This window comes from Oryzias latipes, chromosome 21 (genome assembly GCF_002234675.1).
Source record: "Oryzias latipes chromosome 21, ASM223467v1".
Taxonomy (NCBI): domain Eukaryota; kingdom Metazoa; phylum Chordata; class Actinopteri; order Beloniformes; family Adrianichthyidae; genus Oryzias; species Oryzias latipes.
This window is the reverse complement of record NC_019879.2, coordinates 9,503,148-9,523,325: the sequence shown is the minus strand read 5'-3', so window position 1 is coordinate 9,523,325 and position 20,178 is coordinate 9,503,148. Positions and strand designations below refer to the sequence as shown.

Below are 20,178 nucleotides of genomic sequence, written 5' to 3'. Positions count from 1 at the left end.
TTCATCAATCAATCACAGTATACTTAAGCACTGCACTGAGCTTAGCTCAGTGATAAGTATTGCTTGTGCCTTACTGAGCGTTATATTTGGACCTGATCTTCTGTTTCCTGACCTTGTTTGCCCTCCGCCTACCCCGAACACCCTGTCTGTCCTCTGTTATTGACCCCTCCCTGCCTGACCCTGACTTAACTTTGTGTACTTTTATCTTTGCTTTTAAACCTGCTGCCTTTGGATCCAGCCGTCTGCCTGTTCCTGTGAAAATGACTAACGACAGAAAAAATACCCAGGAACACACCTGCCGTCATATAGCTGGCGTTTGGAGCTTGCATTGTGTGGGTTTGTCTTATGGTATAATTGTTGCGCATCTTATTGCTGAATGAATTAAATTCATTTATTTACGTATTTGGAAATCAAATCATGCTGTTAAGAACACATGGAGTTGAAATGTGACATCCTAATCTCTGGGTTTACATGCACTAAAAGGGCCAAGCCTTAAACCATGCAAAATCATTTTTATTTTATGTTAAATATATTATAATGTCCATTCCTCGAGAAGAAACAACCCCAGAGTGGTATTTTGATCAATTCAAACATTTCTGAGCATTCCTCTAAAAACCTGCACTCTGAGCACCAGCCGCTCCCAATCCACGAAGACGAGAGGATTCTCACATTATGGCGTAAATAAGTGGAGAACAGCCCCTTCCAGGAAGAGTCTGCGCTGCCAGCACCGCCCCCAGGCTAACACACACACACACACTTTCTCCATGGATAGTGGATGGAAGGTGGTGATCGACAAAAACTCTTTCCCTTTATATGCACTATATGCACATCCACCATCCACGTAGAGGCAGACTCTAGGCTGACGTCATAAAATAGGCGGCACACACAAGAAGTGGATGGTGGTGCCTCGGAGATCCAGGTTTCTCACTGAAAAGGAACTGGAAAAAAATAACTCATATTTCATGAAAAAATTGTTCTGTAGTGGGTCGAAGATATCACATATATGGATATAGTTTACAATAAAAGGGTCAAGAACAGCATGCTATAGGCTCTTTAAGAAACCAGATAATAATTCACTACATGTCTACTGTGTGTAAATTTAATCCTCATCCAAAAAGACTCTTACATTAAAAAACAGCTGATACTCAAAGTAACTTAAAAAAAGAAGTGGATAAAACAGGAGATGATTCAAATGTAATGAAACCTGTTGTTTTTGTGTGTGCCTGTTAACGTGTCACGTTTCTCCAGCAACAAAAACCTTAATCGACATTGAACACCCAGTAAAGAGACAAAAGCTTAAAAAACGTAAATGTTTAAAAATGGAATCAGCAATAGAAAGGACAAAATTTCAAAATAAAATACTCTAAACTAAGTTCATAAATAATTTTGTGAATCTTTATACAAAGGGGTGATTTTAGTAAACAAAGAAATCCTTTCCTCTTTAATCATTAAGGAAAAAAAAACATTTTACTGTAATTTCCAGGTTCTTGCAAACTATGACGCTTGTTATTTTTGCACAAGTTCTTATTATGGCACAATGAATAGAAACAATTGTATTAATTTTCCAGTGCAAAAGATGACCTGCAAATAATCAGTACCAAAAATAAACTTGACATTTAAAGACTGTTTATCTGAGATATCTGATTTCTTTTACAAATCTTAAGATTTCTTTTTTAAAAACTTACAAATATATAAAAATACTATGTTGGATTGACGTGTATTTAATGAGATATTTGCTTAAAGGAAGTTTCCTTCCCATGTTAATCTGCTACCTAAAGCTTAAATTCTCATTTCAAGAGGATTTAAGCCTCAAATGTGAAAAAGCATAAAAGTAAATGTCGAAGTACTTCTGGACTGAATTCAGTGCATATTTGCCGCAGGGGGGTATTCCAGAAAGCAGGTTATGTGAGTTACCACGGTAAGTTTGAGGCTAAGGAAGCGTATAACCTCAGCTTTTGGTTCCAAAAAGGGAGGTTTGTTTCAGGGTGTGTCTAGTTGCCATAGCAACTCGTGGCCTGAACTTAACCTGGTCTTGAGCAGGTTTAGTTGAAGGTTAGATGTTTCAGAGAGGTGAAGCAGCATGGCGTGTTCATTTGAAGATGATTAAGTGGATGAAGAAGCTCAGATAATACTTTTTCCACCGGGAGAGGGTGATAAGACCACGTGTGGATGTTGGAAAGACAATTTTTTTTTACATTGATCAACTTAATCATTTACTTCAGTTAAGATAAATCATTTTTTTTGAGTTCAGACAACTTAAAATTAACACGTAGTTATCAGACAGTTCTTTTACTTTCATTCAAATTAATTCAATTAAGTTCCCTTTGCCAGTCTGGACGGATTTGGGTTTAAGTGTGGGTTTTTGACCAAATGTGTTTAGTTGTTTTACTGTGTTTTGCCGAGTTCTTTTGTCCAACTATGTTTAATTATTTCTGCACCATGAGTGAGAGGGAGGGAGAGGATGAAGAGTTTCTTTAGCACCACTTGTGCTTTATAAATTAATTAGCACTGATGTTAAAGTCAGAGTCATGTTAAAAAAAAATCAATGTTGCATGTTGCTGATTCACATTGTATCATTCATTTTAATGCTATAAAAATGGGAATATCTGCGACCTCAAACGTAGACATATGAGAGTTCAAGAATTACAATAAATTAAGATGGAAAAACATTCAATTGAATTGGAGTAATATGACATTTAGTTTGATAAATAGGTAAATTTGAGTTGTATAAACAATTATTGAGTTGGATAGACATAAGAAATTAGGTTGAATAAATTTAACTCAATTACTTGGTACCAATTGAAGTAATTCATTTAAGTTGGATAAGTTATACCGGTGTATATACGGTATATGCATCACAATGAAACTAGGAATGAGATAGAAACTCGCGCGTTTACTTTGTCTATTACTTTTTTCCAAGCAGAAACTTTTTCTTTTGCTGATGCAGCCATATTACATTTTTGATGGACAGATAATCTTCACACGCCGTCATTAAAATTTCCGACTTGGTCTCAAAAGCATAGCACTTTCTTTTATCTCTCCACGTGTTTCCATGGTGACTCTGGAAATCGGCTATCCATTGAGAATGTCTTTATGTACTTGCCGTGCATGTTTATTTACCCAGGGTTACCAAGTCGAGCGTAATTATGCCAATTCATATCCGGCGTTTTGGAACCGACATACCCAGAGTAAGCAAGTCCAGGCAGATTTCAGCCGGAGTTCAGGGTTACAGTCAGGGTAGTGTAAACGTGCCTTTTGGAATACCCCACTGCTGGCAACTGACACAAAACAAAACTTTTCTAGATTTTTTTAGGACCAAAATGTTGATGTTTAAGCAAAAGAATTTTTTTTTTTTTTTACCAGTTAAAAAACATGTTTCATTATTTTAAGAAAATTAGTCTTAGTGTTGCATATCTGCCGAACATGTGCAGTAACTTAAGTAGAAACCTAAACAAAACAAAAGGAGATTTTTTAAAACAGTCTAAGTCATAAATCTGGTGTAGAAATATGTTTTAAATAAACACTTCACAATGTACATGCATTGAGAAAAATAATAATAATAATGTTTCTATGCTTGTGTTGAGACAATCATTTCCGGACGTCAAATATACAATATTGGTGTGTCTCTTCAAGGGGTCGGCAACCTTTTACTGCTATTGGAGCCTTTTGACCGTTTCTCAACCCAGCAAGAACCGCAAAGTCCTACAGTTTGGAAAAATACCCCATTTCATTTTTGTTGCTATTAAACCATAAAATGCAGCTTTCAAATAATTTCCAGCAATTTCTTTTATAAATAAAAACTGTCTTCTTTTGCTTTTGACAATAGCACATTCAATTTCCTTTCAAAATAAAATACATCCTGTCAAATAGGTTTTCCTGCTCCAGCATTACAATTATAGTTCAAACATAAACTTAAGACTATTTTGCATCTGAACAACAACTAGACACTGTAGTGCACTATAGGATAAGAATATGTAAAGAGAAAAAACTGTAATTTCGATGTCTCCAAATTAAAATCTTCTGCAAGCAAAGTTTGTTGTTTTCAAAGGAAAAAGTTCAAAATTTGGTGTAAAAATCTGTGCATGGATAAAAAGCATCATGAACTGAGTTGTAATATTGTCACTTCCTTCCTTCTTTTCCTAGAATTTTCCCCTTTTATTCGGTTTTAAATGTCACTTCACTTCTCAAAGCATCTCTCCCACAGATCCCACAGACTTAAAATACCTATTGATCCCTTGATGTTTTATTACATACACTTTTATAAGAATGTACATTTACTTTTTAAAATATATTGGCATAATGTATGTAAAATGTGAACGAACAAGCTCGGGTCTATGTAATAAAAGTGTTTTATGAGTCCCATGTTTTATTGCTGCAGATACTAATCACATGATAATTTTTGACAAGATCTAACATGACACACTTTTGTTTTTCACCAGCAGATGGCAATGTTCGACAACATTTCTTCTCCAATGAGTGCTACCGTGGAAACATAACACAATTGAATTTTAAATTAAAAAAAAAAGTTTTCAATCAGCATCCTGTTTTGTTTGTTTGTTTTTTGGTATGCAAAATTAGTAGTTGCTGGTTTAGGAGGTGGCGGCCTGATTAGTTAGATAGTTAGTTGTAATACCTGTCAGTACTTCCTTTTTTTTTTTTTCTGTTACACCAGTTCTCTAAACTTTCACCTTTACTCCCCATCCCCATCATCTTTAAAAAAAAAGGTGCTGCTTAGTTTATGGTTTTTTTTTAAATCAATTCTCTCCTTTTTGTCCCTAAATCTTGTACCGTATGTACCTGCATCTACAGTATGTATCTACCTTCACAATGTTTGTCTATAATTTTGTTTCTAATGTCCTGGGACAATTCTCTCCTTGGCTTTCTGTTGTCCATGTTCAGTGTGGTACACACCTTTTCATCAAACAGCAACGTAACTATTTGTCTCCCTTTAAATAGGCAGACTGACTGATTATGGGTTTGAAAACAGCTGTGATGTCAATTAAAGGACATACCTGGGTTCATCATGACCCCCTGGACAATTAGTTCTCAGTCTTTTATGTAGGTACCATCATTTTTGTCCAGCCTTATTTCATTAGTTTGTTTTTTAAAATAATTCTGTTAATCAACAACTCAAAAGTAATGGCTAATTTTGATTATTCAATTTTCAAAACATTTTAATTTATCGTTACTTTTGAACGTTTCAAGTCATTTTTAGTGAGCATTGCGGACTTTCTTTCTTTAACTGAGGGGTACCATAAATTTTGTCCACCACTGTATGTATCTGCACAACACCGTCATGGTTTAGGAAATAAGACATGATGTCAGTTTGGTTAATGCAAATCTTATTGCATGTCTGCTTTTGCTCATCTTGCATGCTATCATGAATGTTTAATGCATTTTTTTCAATAATTTAACACAGCTTGGTGACACAACTTTGCTCCAGTTCCCCTTAATTTTTTCCCCCAAACTTTACTGGATCTGTGACCTAATGACTGTGTAGGTACCTTGTCATTTTTGCCCATATTAAGACATTTTCAGCTTTTTTTTTGCTGATTTTAAATTCTTTGTCGCAAGTTTTTCTTTTATATTTTATGTTGTGTTTGTTTCTGGAATACTTTAGACACCACAGTCTTATTTTTGAAATCTTTTAATATGTTCAAGGATCTTGAACATTACATATTTTGTGTTCCATGAAAATTTAATGTGAAAAACGGGCATAAGTGAAGCGAAGCAAACCCCTATCGGACTGTAATTCAGCCTAAACAGGTACAAACATTTATGTGAAAATTTTTTTTAAAAATATGATTGACAGCTGTTTTTCTTGAGAAATATAAATAAGACTTCTACGATCATTTGTAAGCTTGAGTTTCTACTGTATTATACAGACAAATTTCTGTGATACAATCCATGAACATGAATCATTTTTGGAAACACATTTGTCCTGTTGGAGGGCAAGGAGTACAATAACACAAGTCCAGCCGCTGGGCTTCAAACCTGTGGTGTCTCATTTAAAAATACATGAAACGTAGAAAGAGATATATTAAACCCAAATTAAATTAAAAAAAGGGGTTGATTTGTATAGGCCTGCAAAAGACTGGTGACCCATGATCCTGAATGGGATTCAGCGGGTTCAGCAGATCATTTTTATATCCCATGAGCAAATATTTTACAATAAAGATACAATATTAGACAAATAAAATGACCTCATTTTATTATGGTGCTTTCCACAGGTCTGAACTTTTGTTTGTAGTGTCGCATCTTACCTTCTTTTCTGAATGAATTTGGAACATTTTTGGAGTTTAGGTGTTATAATTGGGTCACAATGTGGACTAATATTACTGTTAAAGAGTAAGTGGTTGTCTTCTGAGCAGTTTTTACTTAACAATGTGTCAAATGTTCTGCAAGTAGACCAGTTCCTCTTCTGGGCTCCACCAGTACAAAACAGCACTGCTGTTCCAGCTGCAGTGTTTGGTTTTGCATTGTCCTGCTGAAATATTTAAAGCTTTCCCTGAAGTAGATGTGATTTCAGAGTGGAGAACGGTTACACCAATAATGATCATTAAACACTCCACTTTGATGCATATCATTTAAAACGAGTCTTGAAGCACACAGACACGAAGGCCCACATTCAAATATGGCTCCCTTTGGTATTTTACACCTTTAGATGGCGCTGTGGGCCACGTTTACCAACAGTGATGTCTGGAAAGAGACCAGTGCCCATGCACTACTATCACTGACAAAATGATTCAGTATTGTTTGAGTGTCTGGAGATCACAAGCATTCATCAAAGGGAATTAGTTTGGTCCCTTATGCACAGAGATTTCTTCACTTTCTCTGATTCTTTCAGTTGGATTATGATATTGTGACTTATTGAAGTTCGTTTCATGTTTGAAAAGTATTTCACAATGTTTTCATGCACATAGGTTAATTTCAATTAACTTCAATAATTCCAACATGTTTTTTTCCAGCTATTTCCTTCCTGTCTCAACCATTTTTAAAATAATTGCAAGGATAAGTTATAAAACTATCCCCTTAGTATAAAATAGATTTAAATCTGATCTGTCTCTCAGATTAGCTGCATATGTCAAACTTAAAGTGGGTCCATCCAATCCTTTAAAGGTCATCTTTATTTCCAGTTTATCATCAGACTCTCTTACGGGCTACAGAATCTACCTTGCTTTTGTTTTGTCCTTTTTCTCATGATAACATCTACCATCACCTTATCATGAGCAGACCTTTTTTTTTTCGTGATAGCAAGATGTAAGATGTATTATCACCAGATAATTACGCTATGTCATGATAACAAGATAACAAAGAATATAGTTTTAAAACTTTTTTAAAATTCACAGCGAGACAAAACAATTGGTCAGTAATCAATAAACTAAAGTAATCAATTTTTAATTGATTGCTTTAGTTGTGCTCTGAATTTAGTGGATATTTTGCTGATATTTTCAGTCAAAAACAATGTCCAAATACGTCATTGGGTACATCCAAATTCCCTTCCTAATCCCTAACTACTAAAAAACTACAGAGTGCGGGACTATCTAGTGCGCTGGATGCTAAAAGCAATTCGCTGGATGCCAAAAGCAATTGGGACACCATGCTAACAATTTTGTTTTTAAACTGCAAATATGATGTCACTGATTTCACAAGGTAAAAATGTACCGTAAATTCCGGACTACAAAGCGCACCCGATTACTAGCCGCACTCACCCATTTTCACCCATTTTCACGTGTCACAAGCCGCGTCGGAGAACAAGCCGCATGTATTAGGCTACATTGTCATCCTGACAAATCACGTCCTGCCTCCCAGAGTAAGTGTGATTCATTAGCACACAGTGGGTGGAGTCAGCTTTGCCTCAGGCTCATGTATTTGAGTATACCTATACATCTGCCAAACAGCATGGAACTCTATTCTGTTCACAAGTTCCTCAGTTATGTTTTTTTTATTTATTTTTTTTAACTTATTGACAATCTAGGTATCATACATAAAATTACAAACAGTAACCATATAATCAACATTACATCCCTCAGTTATGATGAGGAAATTTACATCCGCGATCCCCCATTTCCCATGAGTCTTAGGGGCTAAAGGCGGGGCCAATGCCCGGCTCGCCATACTGTTGTACGTGTTTAAGAATGAGCAAGTATCAGTAGTGCATGGAGGGGTGAACGGGAAAAGCTCTCCTTCCGCTTGTGTCGCGGCAGCGTTATGGGAGTAACAGGGCTGGTTAAAAAACACACTAGTAAAATAAATCATCGACTACTGAAAAGCGCGCGCCTCAGCGCGATACGCGCGCCTCCTCACAGCGCGTGGGTCAGAAGTTTCCTTCCACAACAAACACTTGCTCCGCGGACGCCTCGAGTAAGCCCTGGCTGCAGCCTGCAGAATGGCTCGACGCCTCCGCGCTCCCGCGCGCTCCTTGTCTCCCCTTCCTATCTACTCCGACACCTCTGGCCAGGGCGGCTTCAAGGAGGAGCGCTTCGTCCCCATTGCGCCGGTGAACGGAGCAAATCGTGTCTGTGCAGAGCAATCGCACTTAATACTGTACGTTTTGTGTATGAGGGGCGGTTGCGTTGTTACGTGTGGGAGCCTTCAGACTGCCATCGGCCCCGCAGCTCACACGACACGCAGTCTCCAGCTCACACGGAGGCTGTGAGCGTTTCAATGCAAAACTCCGCTCAGTCCTTAGAAACCGTTAAAACGACCACGTCGATTTGTGTTTCCAGTCGTGTCCCGACAAAATAAAGGCTGATGTTATTCCCACATATTTACGTGCAGCCAGCCGAGTCACTATGACTCAGAGGTAAATTCACTCTATGCGCTGTTCTCTTTGTCACGCAGCTGACCAGCTTTTCCAAACCCGTTGGTGATGGTGGATTTTTTCAAGCTGCTTTTAACGATTGCTTTTAACTTGAAAGCTTCATCATATTGTAGTGGCGATCACGTGCACGTTGGGTCTAATGGCACCAAAGGATTCTGGGATGCGGCCGGGCATGCGTGTTTCGTTTTGTTGAACCATGACTGAAGTGTCTAAGACCTGAAGTCAAGTCCATGCTGTTTGGCTGCTTAGAGGTGTGTTGAAAAATAAATGACTTGTGCTTGGTGTTAGTTAGAGAATTCAAACCATTCACTGTGTCGGAAATGCGGACATTACGGCTGCCAATTAAAACCATAAATTAGCAGCATCACTGAATAAGACGCACGGCTGTAAGCGCAGGAAAAAAGTAGCGGCTTATAGTCCGGAAATTACGGTAATCAATACGAGAATTTTGCAACTATTTATGAATCGCCCAAATTGTTCAATGCAATCTAGTGAGCATCAGTGCACACTGGCCTTTTGCAGAGACTTCTGGGAAATCTCTGGGGCTCTGGATTTTGGAATTGTAGATTCAGACAGCACTAGAAAATGGCGAACGCCCTACATCAGTGAAGGAATTCGGACATAGCCATTGTCACTCGAGGAGAAGGTTGGCTACAGGCTACAGTATCTTGCTTCTGTCTACAAGCAGATATACAGTGATCACCAATAAAAATCAACTTTTCAGTGTTGTCGTGTTGTGGTCTTGTTATCATGAAAAAATAACTTGTGTTCCTGTGATAACGGGATACCAGATGTCATTTTCAGGAGGAAACGTAAAATAAAGCAAGGTAAGTCATTCGCGACTTCTGTAGCCTCCAACAAAATGGTTTTAATTCATAAGTCACACAGAAAGTGAAGGATTTAACCCTTGTACTATCCTAGGCACGTTAACGTTGGGAGTGGGGTCATTTGGACCCCACAAGACAGGACGCTGAACCTTTGTTCTTCAATGATTTGTGATCTTCACTGGTATCCATGGATTACATGAAATCCTCTTCACCTTTATCCACCTTTGTCACGGTAGGGAGAACACGTCAATGTAAGGGTGGGGTCATCTGGACCCCATAGGATAGCACAAGGGTTAAGGCAAAAACATCCCAGGACTTCAGAATTACTGACATTTAAAAAAGTCAATAAAGGAAACCATCAAAAGGAAATCAATGCATTTAATGTGCAGTGAGAAAGTAAGGGCAACTGATCATGATCGTGTTTCTATAAAGATAGACATTTCCTTCCAAGTGAAAATTGTGTTTATATATTTATATAAATATCTATATTATATATAGAATACATATCTATTTTCTATGCATACTCAAAAGTCACACCCTCAAATATATTTAAAAATTCTTCCAAAAGACAAATGTTTTCTTTTCTTTGCTTAAACATGAGCTATAAATATGATTCAAATGCCATTTATTCGATTGAGAGTAGAATGCAGTATGTAAAAAAAGAATTAAAACAAATAAAAAGATGAAAACAATGTTTCAGTTTTGATTCTGTAACAGCAGAGGTTGTTTTGTCGCGTGTCATTTGTCTCCGAACGAGCCCGAAATCACGTTGCTAGAGTACAAAACTGGCATAACATCAATCCACGGGTCCTCTCTGGGTGGAAGATGAGCGGCAAAGAAGTATGATCTCTCAAGCAAACTCTTTTCTGTTATAAAAATAGATTTCTTTTTTTTTAAAATAATCTACATATTTTTTTTAAGGTGAGGCATTTTACTATCACTCTAAAACAGCAAGGCTGTTTGTCTGAATAGAAAAAACGAAGCTTTAGAGATAGATGTGCCAGACTATCGGTCTGTCTGATTGAAGGGGCTCCTAAATTGATTCCCAGTCCCACAGAGCGATACACACATGTATATATATTTTACCAGCTTCTCCTTCTTTTTGCATATTCTATGATTTTTTTTTTTTCGAAGAGAGTTTCCTTATAAACTAGATACACCTTTTACAAGAAAACAAAAGCAAACCCAAGCTCATCGGAGCTCCTGAAAAGTCCAGGGCGTTTGAATAATCATCCATAAAAAAAAAAAAAAAGGAACAAAAGTTCTTTAAAACAAGACAAATTAATAAAAAGAAAAAATAGAAATGAAAAACAAAATGCATCCTCGTAGGAGCATCAAATATCAGCTTTTTGATCTAGCAAACAACATAAAAAAATCAATACAAAATATACACTTTTGTGCAGCAAGTTAAAGCAAAATCCTACAATAGAGATGGAAACAGATTTGACTGAAGTAATTGGACAAAATAACAAAACAGGAAAACACAGATGCTACAAAGAAATTCAAATATATGTACAGACCCTGTTTTCCTTTCACTTGTATTTATGCACATTTGTGTTTGGGTGCACATGTTCGCTGTAATCATTATGCAGAGTTCTGGGTCTATTTCTAGTTGTTAAATCAGTGTTTTTATTATCTCACTCTGAGGTCCACATAGAAAACGTCCTCTATAACAGAGACTGAGTCCCTTAGAAGGCCTTCCAACCTGCACTTCCAGAACCGGGATCTGGAACACGTCTTGCCGTCATCCCAGGTGATGTTCCTTTGAGCTGTGTCTGACCTTGACCGGTCTTTCAAAAGCGGCGCGTCCTCATCACTACCAGATGACGCTGGAGATGCTGGTCTCTCTTGGCAGTAGGGGGAGCATGGCATTGTTGGCGTGAGCCTCCTCCAGGCTGTGCTCTCGGCTCTTCCCAGGAGGCCTCTGTCCGTTCAGCAGTGTCAGTGGGATGTTGCAGTAGGTGTGCTGGTTCCCTAGAGATGACAGAGGCGGCAGGGTGCCCCCTGGGGGCAAGTCATAGTCGTAGCTGCGATAGTAGTGTTTCTGCCTCATGGTGGTGTGGTAGTTGTTGTGGAAGGAGGAGCGCAGTTCAGGGTGGGCGGTGGCCATGGCGGTGGAGGTGGCTGCTGCCATGGAGATGGCAGAGACGGTCTGCAGCTCTCCGAAAGGGCCCTGCTCGCTGACGTCCAGCGCAGGCTCGTGCGTCAGCATGGGCTCTGTGCGCCTGAACGGCATCTCGTACTGCAGCTGCTTCCAAAACTTGGAGTTGAGCTTGTTGCTTTTGGGGCCGCGCCACTTGATGACGGAAAGCGCTTTGATGGTGTGTTTGAGAGCCTCCACTTCCTGGTAGTTCATGATGCCGCGCAGCTCGGCACACTCAATCAGGATGACTTTGATCTCACCCGTCACCAGCATGTTGCGAAGTCGTGTCTCCAGCTCAAAGATGCTCCAGCCTCGCCGGACCACGTAGTTCGGCGTCATGACGATGATGAGACGCTTGCTCTGGTCCACACAGCGAGCCACGTCCTCTATGTAGGCTGAAGCAAACAAGAAGATGCTCATGAATCCACATGCAGGATTAAACTGGTCTCTCAGGCCAGGCCAGAGCCCCTGTGTACATTTCGCGCATTTTCCACATTTTGGTCTTTTGTGATACATGCGTGATATATGTAATTCTTACATGTTTTTTGCGTTTATCATTCGTCGATGTGCGCAGATGTCCATCGAGGGTTTCGGCCAACGGATCTTTATCTGAATTCAGTTTTGAACTGTTCAAAATCTTTTGTCTCCAGTTTAAATGTGTTTTATGTAGTTTATACGACATTTTTACGTTATAATATTATGCAATTGTGCGTGATTTTTGTGAGATACATTTGCAAATTTTTGGCTTTCTACGACAGTTCCACGTATGTCTAATGAACTTTTCACACATGTACCACCGATGTATAATTTTTATATCACATGTCCGGCGCACATCACGTTAAAATTATGTTATTGACGCACCAATCACTAATGAACTGCATATAAACAGCCAACAATCACGCATCGGTTCATGTTCTACATTGATTTACGTGGTTTTTGCGTGACTTATTTGTATTTCTTCCGTGGTTTTAACATGGTTCATTTGGGATACATGTGAAAACTTCACGAAAAGACCACAACTTTTTTACTTTTTCCACTTATATTCACATATGACCAATTTTCATCCGAGGAATATGTGCAAAATGGACGTAGAGGCTGTGTGACCCGGCCTTTCACTCATGACAACACACCATGTTTGATGCATAGTCAGCCTCACCCACACAGGACAAGACAACTAAAGGTAACACAGGCTCTAGACTTCACGGGTAGACACTTATGTGGGTTTCAAACTCGGCTGTATTTACTGATGAGAAAATATAGGAGACTGCACCATTGGGTTCAATAGGATTGAAGTGTTCCCACTGCATGGGTGCAGCAGAGCGACTCCAATCCCAGTTTGCAGCTTCAGTTGATGAGAGATCATCCAGAAGCAGAACATCCACAGTGTGGTTTCTGGAATTTTGCACAGATTACAGCTTCAGTAGCCACATCTGAGAGAACAGCACAGATCTGCTGTCGAATCTCTGAGAACCTTTTTTCCAGATGCTTTAGGTTTATAGGGAACTTCTGAATTGCACTTAAACTTAAAAAAAACACTCAAATCTTCTGTTTTTTTCTAATGTTTTGCTCCACATTCTGTTGACCCTGACAGGGAATGCTTAGCGGCTGCAAACCAAAACGAGAGCTTCAGTACCTCAACATTTCAGCAAAGTAGAAGCATTTTGCTGGAAATGTAAATTTTGCCTTCCTTGTTTTTCCAAAAAGCAAAGATCTCTTTGTAGGTGAGAAGCAAACAACAGACAGAAACGAGTTTGAGTTTTTCAGTCCAGGGAGCAGCTGGGGAAGTTTAACCTTTAATAAGATGTGTTTTTTTTCCTCATGGTTCTGGTGAAAACACTGCAGAATATTGTCAGAGTTGGCTGTGATTGGATTGATGTTCTGAAACTTTCATCATACATCTATCAGGCTAGTTTTGTGACATCTGAGATCTTTTTCTTTAGTTGATTCAAATAGAAATCAAAATATCTAGTTAAGTTAGACATTCAGACCCTTAATTAGTGTTTGTTTTTAAGCTTTAGTGGCACAAGCGTAAAAGTTGAAAAGAAGTAGTCGTAAAGCCTCTGTTTATGGGTTTTTGAACTTCTACGCAGTATGTTAATTTCCAGACCATTTAAATAGTATTCATGAGTTAATATCCTAATAGGTTTTTCCTTAAAGCAGAGGTCTGCAGCTGGAGGCTCCCAAGTGGTTCATGTGGCTCTTTGGCTTTGAAGGAAAATGCTAACAATCCAAAAAATGATAGGTTTTTAGTTTTAATTAAAACAAATTTTTAATTGTACATTATGTTTTGTGTTCAGATTGTCAACATGTCCAATTACTGACCAAAATAAGAGTAAAGGTTTAAGTATTATAATTTAATTATTATTATATTAATAATTACAAGTAATATTAAAATAATCTAAAGGTACTTATTCTTATTTTCTGCTGCACAATGCTGCATAACTGCATGTAGATGAACAAATGAAAAGAATTGTATTCTGAACCAATATTTTACATTTGACAGTAAAATGAGAAAAGAGATAAAGAAAATGTCATGTTTGACTTTCTTACATTTTTAATTAAAGTAAATCAGCTAAAGCGGGGGGGATCTTATTTGACACAACGTGCCACAAAACATAATGTTTTTTTATTCTAAATGGTGAAGTGAGACTTTGTGGTTCTCACAGGGTTTTGGTCTGTAGGAAGCTGCACCAAATAACTCTTCTAGCGTTAAAGGTTGCAGACGCTTGCCTTAGACCAAAATAATTTCATTGTCAGCGGTAAAGAGCAGTTCTGGTTCTGACAAATTCAGAGCACTCAGCTGCAGACTTCTTAATTAACCATGGACTGAGTGGTTGAACGCAGCAACAGTGGTCTACTTTTGATCGGGTTATTCCGTCTTCTTTCTTCTTAAAAATAGTGACAAATGAGTTGTAGGTTAATGATGTATTCTATCTGTAATCAGCTCCCACTGAATGCAGGGATCAGTTCCAAAAGCCTTTGTGTGAATTTCACCACACACTCTGACATAATTCTGTCTGCAGTCTTGAAGAGAGTCGTATTTATTGGAGGACGTTTTTTTCTTCTCTTTTTTTTTTGCTCTGAAAATCCGCACTAATTAAGTTACCATGTTTAGAAAGACTATTACCCTGATTTTCATGTCTATCACAGTCAATTTGTTCCAAATGGGCCCCAATTAAGATGTAAAATCATCTCAAGGATCATTGAATGACATAAGATGCAGCAGATTTTAATTTTGCATGTGCAGAACGGCAGGCTCAATTTATCATTTTGATGCTGTGGAAAAACCCTGACAGGTCTGAAGAGTTCAAGATTTCATCACACATGTATTTTTTTTTACAGCTTAAGTGATTCGTTTTGAAAGGAGCAGATTCGGATGGCTGTGGGTGGACATCAGGGATGGATAAGGAGTTTCTCTGCAAAGTTTGGGAACTCTGTTGATGAAAGCAGCTAGATGCATGAGCGAGAAGGCCGAGTACCTCCAAAGAGTTGTGTGTCATCCTGGTAATGCTCATTGGTGAAACCTACGCATAAACACATCAACATTCAGGTGACAATCAGGACACAGACACAGAAAAAACAATGCTGCTCAACACTGTCATAAAGCTAGCTTTGATTCCTCTCACTTTATTTCACATATAATTAATCACATACCATGTTTCCCTGATTGGACATTCATCTGCAATAATTCTGCCTGGCACTGTTGCTGGCGGCAATTTTCTTTTGATTAAAGGAAGGAGAGAGGCGGCTCAGTCAGCGGGGCTTAGAGCCTTCACACATTTCCCACTGATGTTTAATTCTGTCTGGATCAACTTAGACGTGTTTGCGTTTTATCTGTTCCACATGAAGCCAACAGTACAAACACACGCCGTTCGCAAAGTCGAGCCACTGCAACGACGGACTGCGAGTTAGCGCGCGCGAGGATGCGTTCAGACAGAATTTTCATTGATTTATTAATGCTGATAAAAAACCAAAGAGGACGATAAATATCTTCAATATTTCAGCCCTCAGTGCATGCGAGATCCTGTAGTCCCTCATCAGTAGCTCCCAGTGTGGGAGCAGCCAGCAGGATAAGCTATGGTCTTCAACTTCAACTGACAAGTTTGAGATGCCAGAAGAAAAAAAAAAGGATTTTATTGCCTGTTTTTGGATCTAATACTTTCACTTATGTTAAAAACATAAACTAAATTATTAGCATGACATTTTTCAGGAGTAATCACTTCAGCTTGAATCAATTCATCTTCTATGCTGCATTAACACTGATTGCTATTTGCGCGTCCTGGGCATCCAGTTTTCAATGTTAAGTCAATATACAGACGCAATTTGAGGTCCTGCGGTGAGTTTTGAGCATCGGGTATGGCACGGCGGTCTGGCAGCAGTGGGTTTCGAGTGTCGCTGCATGTCCAGAGTTCAAATATCTGAAGTTTGACAAAGAAGACGCAGCACGTCAACCAAACTGGGACTAAGGTTTGGCCCTTGATGTGTTGATGGTATTAGGGTGGTGTCCTATCCAAAAACTTTATGATATTTTTCTATCTGTGCTAACCACTACACCACCAGGCTGCTGAGCTTAGATGAATGGTTCCAAACACACTAGACAGTGAAGGAGGAAAGACGACAATGAAGACAAAAACAACACAAACAACACTTTACAAAAAGTACACACAAATCTACTTAGGGACACAACCATACTATTCTATAGCAAAATGTCTAACTTATACAGTTATAATGTGCCTCAAAAGTTACTATTGCATGAGTACTGCATTAATATAAGCTTTTAGAAGAACAAGAATCTAAACCGACAGTAAAGGTTTGACTGGTAAATATAGGTTTTAAGCCTATAACAGCTGGTAGATTGTCTTACCTTTTTGTTAACTAACCCTTAAATAATCTTTTCCAAACAGTGATAATTCATGAGTTGACTAAAAAGTAACAGTTAACCGTCAGATAAGCTTACTTCCTGTCGGAATCAGGTCTCGATCTGGGATGAAGAGTTTGTAACCGTAATGTTTCTCCAGGACGTCAGGAAGGATCTCCAGGGCAAAGCGCTCCTCCTCCCTGGTCTCCTGACTCCACTGGTCAGGGTCCACTTTTGTGTATGAAAGATACGCATCATAGTCTTTGTTCTCTGCAAAAGAAACAATCATATTTTTGATAATGGATGAGGACATACAAGCTGTAAACAACCAGTCTGTGGTTGTAATGTGACACCAAGGCAGTGCCAGTTCAGACAGCAAACTGTTCCCTACCAACAAAAAAAGACAAAAAAATATTTGAAGGTGATGGGAATGCACTTTTTAAAAAAAAAAAACTTTTATCTCAAAACCGGAATTGCTATAATTGTCCTTTTTTTTAATTTAAACGTGTTTTTTTGTGTATTTTTAATCAGAAAAAAATGTTTTTGCTTTTAATTGCCAAAGGTTTGATGTTTTTTGGAATGTCTTTTATAACAAAGCTTTTAACTACTACAACTTAGTACATGTTCATTGACTCATACTCATACTCATACTGTGTATGAGAACTGGACTGAGTGAGTGTGACCCCATCCATAAAGACTGGCTCACTTCCAGCTCCAACCAAATTAAGTCAATTCAGTCGCCATTTATTTGTGATACAGTAAATGTCATGTTGGAACCAGACATTGTCAGTATGCAGAGGTTGGTCCGAGTCGGTCTGAGTCAAAGTTTCTATGGCAACTACCCCTGCCAATCAACAGGGAGCTTGTTCGAAGGCCACACCCCTTCTATTGAAAGCAGGCTTAGGAGAATCTGTCAATCAAATGTTTGACATGAGATCATATACTTTTATTGGGGCGTCTGATTGATCAGTTTATACCTTGAATGACCAAAGAAAAAATAAAATGAAATAAAATTAGTATTAGCAAGAACATGTGAAGACAAAAGTTATCAGAGCAAGAATGATTAATCTGACATACATATGGACTGAGGAATAGCTGATCTTTTCCCTCAGTAGAAGTCTATGGGATTTAGGCTTCTTGGACCCAGCAGGGAACTTTCTGTTTGGAACACCTGTGTGTGGGGGGTGGGGGGTGGGTGTTCTCATTCCAGGTCCAGATACAGTCAATGGTTACATTGAATACATGGGTCAATATTACCATAAGGTGCCTTTGAGACTTCACAATATCCCACCAAAAAACATGGGATTTTCCATTTAAGATCATGATCATGGATATAAAATTGATATTTTCAGAAAGCCACTTAGTCCCTTTGTCAAAACTGTGCATTAGCTAATGAGAAAAAGAATTTATATAGTAATGAAATTAGGGCAAACAATTTGTCACTATACAAAATCAGCAAGAATTGCACTTTCTTTTCTAAATAAAATCTAAGAACAAATATATCTGGTGAAAATTTAAACCAATACCACTTGGCCCATATGTATTAATAGATATGTATTAATAAAGGAATCACACAGATCGTTTTGCTAACTTGTGAAAATAAATTGTTTATTTTCTGTGAATAAGAAAATGACAGGGTGGACAGTAGTACGACAGGGTTGACCCTGGTCATGACAGGGTGGACACATTTTCAAAAGGTTGTTAAATTACCTAATTTTGCAATTAATGAAAGAAAATGACAACCAGAAGTCCCTTTCCCATGTGTGAAATTATCAGGTGAACAGACTGGTTTTGATACACTCTTCCTTTATGTAGCTATACACCAAAAATTAGCCATGTGGCAAAAAATAGCCAATTAGCCATGTGGCATTATTGAGATAACCTCTGAACATCAATGTGCACAGTACAAGTCAAACATTAAATTGTAAAATGAGAAGAAAAATGTCGTTTTAAGGGGAGAATGATTGGTTTGAAAAACAAATCTCTTTTCTTTTCACTTTTCAGCTTTTCATCCAAGCTCTGGGCATCAGGAATGTCTCCTCCATGGGCTACAATCTGGTCTGCTGACCTCTTGAGGGCTCCATCCAGATCATCTGGTGCACCCTTCCCATGACTAGCCTCAAAGAAATTCCATGTTATTTGTTGGAACCCATACTTGTAGGGTTCTGTTGAGAGGTAGAAGAAATGCCCTTTTTGTCAATGCTGTGTTGCAGGCCTATCGCTGTAAAAATAAAGGTATGCTAGCTAGTGGGTGACGTTCTCTCAGTATCTTCAGAACTGAAGCAAGGTGGGCCCAGATGGCGACAGGTTCATGTCTTCTGGAGGTAGATATGGAGCAGAAGACGTGTGGTGCTTGTTCAACAGTGATGTAGAGCACTCCAGTGTGCAGACTGGCCTGCTTATGTGAACCAAAACATGTTAAGCTTGACATCTGACTATACACCTAATATGATTAAAATTACTAAACAAAAGTGTAAATATTTACTCTGCAACTAGCCACTGTTTCAGTCTTCAGTGAAGAAAGACAAAATGCTGGTTGTGGTGTCACTTAAAACATTGCAGGTTTTTTAAAGAGACAGTTCTCCCAAAATGACAGGGTGGACAGCAATGTCAGGGACGTGCAAAAAATGTTTAATAGCATTATGAAAATAAAATTTGCATGATCAAAATGACTTGTTTTATCAAGTAATGTGCTTTGATACGAAATATGTAGCAATTTCCTATATATTTAGCATAATTTAACCATTTATTACACACCCTGAAGTTAGCAGAACAGCGTGTGGGACATACCAAAATCGCATACATCCAAAGAAAAAAAATTGCATAAATTAAAGAAATCACAATTTAAGAACCAAATTATTTTACTGATTTGTCTTTGGTCACTTATGATAAGAAGTCAGAGTTTAGTTATTCTGCTCCATTTAGTTTATGAATGAGTAATACTCATGGGGACACCAAAGGCACTTTATAGTGATAATGACCCACACCTGAAGACAAATTACGGTAATCCAGCACAATGTTTGAATTAGAAATTCAGTTTGACTGTAAAGGTTTTACATGTAAAGTTTCAAAGCCATAAATGTAGTTGAGGTGAAATACAAAAAGACTATTTCATTTTAACAGTGTGATGTGAAACTTGAGCGGGAAAATAACATTTTAACTGTCCAACTCAGGTAGGAAATTTGCTACATCTGAGATTTTAGGGCAAATTTTATCCAAGTCCACATCTCAAAAGGATACCAGTCCAAATCTCTAAATCAAAGATGCGCAACTCCATGCTTCAAGGGCTGTCTGCAAGTTTTCCAGATATCTCTCTGATCCAGCTGATTACCTGGATCGGGTGTGTCCAGCCAAATTAAACATGACAGAGCAGGACAGGTTGGAAAACAAGTGGGAATGAGGCCCTTGGTGCCAATCACTACTCTAAATGCAACACACTGCAAAAACAGGTCCCATAAAAAAGGTCAAAAATATAAACCCCATTGGTAGACTTTTTTTAAATAAACCAAAAAATCTGCCAATGGGG

At 38.3% G+C, this 20,178-nt stretch overlaps 1 protein-coding gene across 4 annotated transcripts in view; it reads right to left on the bottom strand.

Annotated features, from left to right (window-relative positions):
- Window positions 1–10,011: 10,011 nt before the first annotated feature.
- LOC101171037 (interleukin-1 receptor accessory protein-like 1-B) overlaps window positions 10,012–20,178 on the bottom strand; it is a 231,567-nt gene continuing 221,400 nt past the window's right edge. For 2 of the 4 annotated variants that reach the window (XM_023950643.1, XM_023950644.1), the window contains exons 10-12: window positions 16,752–16,922; window positions 15,274–15,318; window positions 10,012–12,189 (exon numbers count right to left, since the gene is read on the bottom strand). In XM_023950643.1, coding sequence (XP_023806411.1) covers window positions 11,468–12,189; window positions 15,274–15,318; window positions 16,752–16,922 — 938 coding nt within the window. In that variant the 3' untranslated portion in view covers window positions 10,012–11,467. The remainder of the gene's footprint in view (window positions 12,190–15,273; window positions 15,319–16,751; window positions 16,923–20,178) is intronic. The other 2 variants (XM_023950645.1, XM_023950646.1) reach the window with 1 other exon arrangement.